Source organism: Rutidosis leptorrhynchoides, chromosome 9 (genome assembly GCF_046630445.1).
Source record: "Rutidosis leptorrhynchoides isolate AG116_Rl617_1_P2 chromosome 9, CSIRO_AGI_Rlap_v1, whole genome shotgun sequence".
Taxonomy (NCBI): domain Eukaryota; kingdom Viridiplantae; phylum Streptophyta; class Magnoliopsida; order Asterales; family Asteraceae; genus Rutidosis; species Rutidosis leptorrhynchoides.
In genome coordinates, this window is record NC_092341.1 from 26,338,455 (window position 1) to 26,344,499 (window position 6,045).

Genomic DNA, 6,045 nt, shown 5'->3' on the forward strand with positions numbered 1-6,045 from the left:
ACCCTTGAATGTGCGCGGCGCGCACAAGGGTTTAAACCAATTCTGAAGTTCAGGGACTGATTCTGACTAATCCTGATTCTGATGTAAATTCTGAAAATGCATAAGTGTTAGGTAGACCTTTTGTGGCGCTTTCTGGTGCACACATTTTCTGACACTTTCAGGAACATTTTCTGATGCACAAAATTCAGGATCTTACATGAGGGAATATGGCAGACAAACTAGTCTACAATCAAGGCTAAACATGAGGGAATATTGGCAGACAAACTAGTCCTAATTTGTGAGTGGCAGACAACTATTCCTAATTTATATAACATGTTTGACCGAATATATTTTACAAATATAGTTTCTATCTAATATAGCCCCTCAGTTTAAGCGAGAGGTGGCCGAACGTTTAAACTGATCCTGAAGTCTTCAAATAATACTCGAGGCAAGCCTTTGGTGAAAATATCTGCAATCTGAAACCGAGTTGGAATATGAAGTACCCGTACTTGTCCACGAGCAACTTTTTCCCTTACAAAGTGTATATCCATTTCAATATGTTTTGTACGCTGGTGTTGAACTGGATTTCTGGACAAGTAAATAGCACTAATGTTATCACATAAGACAATCGTTGCTTTAGAAATGGGACAATGTAATTCGAGCAATAGATTTCGAAGCCAGCAAGACTCGGAAACAACATTAGCAACTCCTCTATATTCTGCTTCAGCACTGGAGCGTGAGACAGTTGGTTGTCTTTTGGCGGACCAGGAAACCAAATTGTTACCGAAAAACACGTAATAGCCCGAGGTGGATCGGCGTGTGTCAGGACAACCGCCCCAGTCAGCATCTGTATAAGAGACTAGAGATTGCAATGACGTCTTGGTGAGTTGCAAGCCAAACGAAGAAGTACCCTGTAAATAACGTATAATATGATGAAGCGCATGCATATGACAAACTTTCGAATCATGCATGTGTAGGCAAATTTGTTGAACATCATACAAAATATCAGGGCGAGTAAAAGTTAAATATTGCAATGCACCGGCAAGGCTTCGAAACTCGGAAGGATTAGCATATGCAGGAACAGAATTACCCAACTTACTATTAGTATCAACTGGGGTTTTAACCGGGTTACAAGAACTCATTCCAGCTCGTGAAATTATATCATCAACATATGTCTTTTGACTTAAAAATAGTCCATGTGCATTGGTAGTGACAGATATTCCAAGAAAATAGCTAAGAGAGCCTAGGTCTTTCATAGCAAATTCACGTCCAAGAAGAGTCATCAGAGATTCACGAAGTGCTGTAGATGAGGTAACTAACACAATATCATCTACATACAATAATAGATAAGCAGTATGCGGCCCATGTTTATAAATGAATAAAGAGTTATCAGATTTGCTATGTGTAAAGCCAATGGACGACGCAAATGTTGCAAAGCGTTGGTACCATGCACGTGGTGCTTGTTTTAAGCCATAGAGAGAGCGTTTGAGAAGACACATATGATCAGGTTTGAAAGTATCACAAAATCCATAAGATTGGTGCATATAAACTGTTTCGGTTAATGAACCGTGAAGAAAAGCATTCTTAACATCCAATTGATTTATATTCCAAGATTTTGAAAGTGCAATGGATAGGACAAGACGAATGGTTGCAGGTTTAACTACTGGACTGAATGTTTCATTGCAATCAACACCCACTGTTTTGGATCAACCATCTCCGAATAATCTTGCTTTATAACGTTCAAGAGTCCCATCAAATTTCAATTTATGTTTAAATATCTACATACTCCTAATAATAGTCATCTCAGGTGACCGCGGTACAAGAACCCAAGTATTGTTATCCATTAAAACTTTGTATTCATCAACCATGGCATTATTCCAATTGGGGTCTAAAATTGCGTCTTTTGGTGTACGAGGAAGAGGAGAAAAAGGTGTGAGAGATGACAAGTTAAATTGTATTTTTGGTTTATGTATTCCTGTCATGCTACGAGTAGTAATTGTACGATTTGGAGGAGGAGGAGAATTATGCATGGTGGATGTAGAAGAATTGGTAACAGAAGCTTTAGTGGGTGAGGAATTTGTAACAGATGCATTAGTTGGTGAAGATGGTTGTGAGATAGGAAGAGTATTAGACTGTTGAGAATGAATAGGAGGTATAATGGAGTCGGTAGAAACATGTGGACTGGACTCAGGAGAGGTATGCGCTTGTGGACATGAAAGTGGACTTGGACTTTGTAGTGGGCTGTAATCCGGTGTAGATATGTGTATCCGTGAGTTGGTTGATGGACTGGATATTTCTTGTGGGATAGTGAAAAATGGATGTATGCTATTAGTGAATATTTTGTAGTCAGAAATATTAGATTCTTTTGATGTTGCAAACAGAAATTGTGACTCATCAAAAATAACATGTCGTGAAATTATGAATTTTTTTGAAGAGATATCGTAACATTTATATCCACGATGATTGGGTGGATACCCAAGAAAAACACAAGGAGTGGAACGTTGTTGTAGTTTGTTGATGGTGTGAGATGGAAGTAATGGATAACATAAACAACCAAAAATGCGTAAGTGAGAATAAGAGGGTGTTCGACAATATAACACTTGTGTTGGTGATTGATAGTTTAGAAGAGTAGTGGGCAGAATATTTAAGAGGTAAGTTGCCATTTGTAGGGCATGATGCCAGAAAGAGGTTGGAACAGAAGCATGAGAAAGTATGGTACGAATTATATTGTTGATGGCACGAATCTTGCGTTCGGATTTACCATTTTGAGGAGAGGAATAGGGGCAAGAGAAACGGAAGGACATGCCATTGTCATTGCAAAATTTGTGAAATTGTTTGTTATTGTATTCCGTTCCATTATCACATTGAACGGTTTTTATGTCACGACCAAATTGTGTTTTTATGTATTTACTAAAGGTAAAAAAGACAGAAAAGACATCATATTTGTTTACAATGGGAAAAGTCCATAGAAAATTAGAGTAATTATCGAGAAATAATATATAGTAACGATGACCGGATGAGCTGGGTATGGGTGAGGTCCACAAATCACTGTGTATAATATCAAATGGTAATGATGTGTTAGAGTTAGACGAAATAAATGGTAACTTTATTTGTTTTCCAAACACGCATGATCGACAAACAGAATGCAATGAAGTTTTATTACATTGAACAAACTTTTTATTTCTAACATCACGTAAAACATTGGCGCCTGGATGTCCAAGACGATGATGCCAAATGTCCGAGGATAAAGCTACAAAAGAAGAAGAAGTGATGGTGCTCATCATGGAGGAGGTGAGTGGATAGATGTAGTGACCCGAACTTTTCCATGTTTATATATATATTAAATAAAATTGTTATTTACATGATTAAGTGTTTCCAACATGTTAAGCAATCAAACTTGTTAAGACTTGATTAATTGAAATAGGTTTTATATAGACAATTGACCACCCAAGTTGACCGGCGATTCACGAACGTTAAAACTTGTAAAAACTATATGATGACATATATATGGATATATATATAGTTAACATGATATTATGATAAGTAAACATATCATTAAGTATATTAACAATGAACTACATATGTAAAAACAAGACTACTAACTTAATGATTTTGAAACGAGACATATATTTAACCATTATCGTTGTAACGACATTTAATGTATATATATCATATTAAGATATATTAATACATCATGATATCATGATAATGTAATAATTTAACATCTCATTTGATTTAATAAACAATGAGTTAACAACAATTAACAAGATCGTTAACCTAAAGGTTTCAAAACAACACTTACATGTAACGACTAACGATGACTTAACGACTCAGTTAAAATGTATATACATGTAGTGTTTTAATATGTATTCATACAATTTTGAAAGACTTCAAGACACTTATCAAAATACTTCTACTTAACAAAAATGCTTACAATTACATCCTCGTTTAGTTTCATCAACAATTCTACTCGTATGCACCTGTATTCGTACTCGTACAATACACAGATTTTAGATGTATGTACTATTGGTATATACACTCCAATGATCAGCTCTTAGCAGCCTATGTGAGTCACCTAACACATGTGGGAACTATCATTTGGCAACTAGCATGAAATATCTCATAAAATTACAAAAATATGAGTAATCATTCATGACTTATTTACATGAAAACAAAATTAGATATCCTTTATATCTAATCCATACACCAACGACCAAAAACACCTACAAACACTTTCATTCTTCAATTTTCTTCATCTAATTGATCTCTCTCAAGTTCTATCTTCAAGTTCTAAGTGTTCTTCATAAATTCTACAAGTTCTAGTTTCATAAAATCAAGAATACTTCCAAGTTTGCTAGCTTACTTCCAATCTTGTAGAGTGATCATCCAACCTCAAGAAATCTTTTTTATTTACAGTAATATATCTTTCTAATACAAGGTAATACTCATATTCAAACTTTGATTCAATTTCTATAACTATAACAATCTTATTTCGAGTGGAAATCTTACTTGAACTTGTTTTCGTGTCATGATTCTGCTTCAAGAACTTTCAAGCCATCCTAGAATCCTTTGAAGCTAGATCCATTTTTCTCATTTTTAGTAGCTTTATACAGAAAACTTGAGGTAGTAATGATGTTCATAACATCATTCGATTCATACATATAAAGCTATCTTATTTGAAGGTTTAAACTTGTAATCACTAGAACATAGTTTAATTAATTCTAAACTTGTTCGCAAACAAAAGTTAATCCTTCTAACTTGACTTTTAAAATCACCTAAACACATGTTCTATATCTATATGATATGCTAACTTAATGATTTAAAACCTAGAAACACGAAGAACACTATAAACCGGACATACGCCGTCGTAGTAACACCGCGGGCTGTTTTGGGTTAGTTAATTAAAAACTATGATAAACTTTGATTTAAAAGTTGTTCTTCTGGGAAAATGATTTTTCTTATGAACATGAAACTATATCCAAAAATCATGATTAACTCAAAGTGGAAGTATGTTTTCTAAAATGGTCATCTAGACGTCGTTCTTTCGACTGAAATGACTACCTTTACAAAAACGACTTGTAACCTATATTTCTGACTATAAACCTATACTTTTTCTGTTTAGATTCATAAAATAGAGTTCAATATGAAATCATAGCAATTTGATTCACTCAAAACGGATTTAAAATGAAGAAGTTATGGGTAAAACAAGATTGGATAATTTTTTTCGTTGTAGCAACGTGAAAATTGGTAACAAATCTATATTAATCATATCCTAGCTAATGTAGCGACCCGAAAAAATCGTCATTGACGGCGCCGCTAACTTAGGTCCCGTTACGTGGTCGTAGTCCCTATATGAGACTCGTTTGACCAAAATTATGTCGCGTTCTTTTGAAACGTATCGTGCTTGCAAAGTTCAGTTTACCAAAAGGTTCGACAACAAGTTTAAGTTTACAAAAGTTACAAAGTGTAAATGAAATAACTTGCGACATAATATAAGTTGAAAATCACGGTTGCTATAAATAGCGTAAGTATGTAAACATTTGTTTGAATCCAAAGGTGCTATCACTAGCGTATGCATGTATGCTTGACTCCAATCAAAGTAATCAAAGTGTGCGGAAGCATGTATCAATTAGCCAAGTATGAACCTGAGAAAACATGTAGAAAACTGTCAACGAAAAACGTTGGTGAGATCATAAATGTATTTGTAAAAGTATGTTTTTGAATCACAAGGTTTAGTATCAAAGTGTATACATCTATAAAGATGTGTTTGTATCAAAGCGTATACATCTCGAAAGATGTTGTTTGTAAACCATAAGATTTAGTATAAAGTGAATATCAAGCGTATACATCCCAAAAGATGTTGTCTGTATCACGAGCACCCAATTACCAAAACTTAACTGAATCTTACCTCTGCATAATAGTGTTAGAAGCTACACTATATCCCGAAAATACGTTTCATCCCTTAGATGAGGGTTCGTAAAACCCGCATGGCCACACAACATAAGTTCTCGCTCACACCCTACAAGTGTAACTAATGGTAATTGGACTTGAGGATTTTCGTTCTAA

The 6,045-nt window shown here is 34.8% G+C and overlaps 1 protein-coding gene across 1 annotated transcript; it reads right to left on the reverse strand.

Annotated features, from left to right (window-relative positions):
• Nucleotides 1–368: 368 nt before the first annotated feature.
• Nucleotides 369–1,523, reverse strand: LOC139867854 (uncharacterized mitochondrial protein AtMg00810-like). The gene has a single exon (XM_071856202.1). The coding sequence runs from the start codon at nucleotides 1,521–1,523 to the stop codon at nucleotides 369–371; it is 1,155 nt and encodes a 384-aa protein (XP_071712303.1).
• Nucleotides 1,524–6,045: the final 4,522 nt, after the last annotated feature.

Coding starts and splice junctions, on each gene's coding strand:
- LOC139867854 (XM_071856202.1), bottom strand. CDS start 1,523: ATGCACCAATCTTATGGATTTTGTGATACTTTCAAACCTGATCATATG.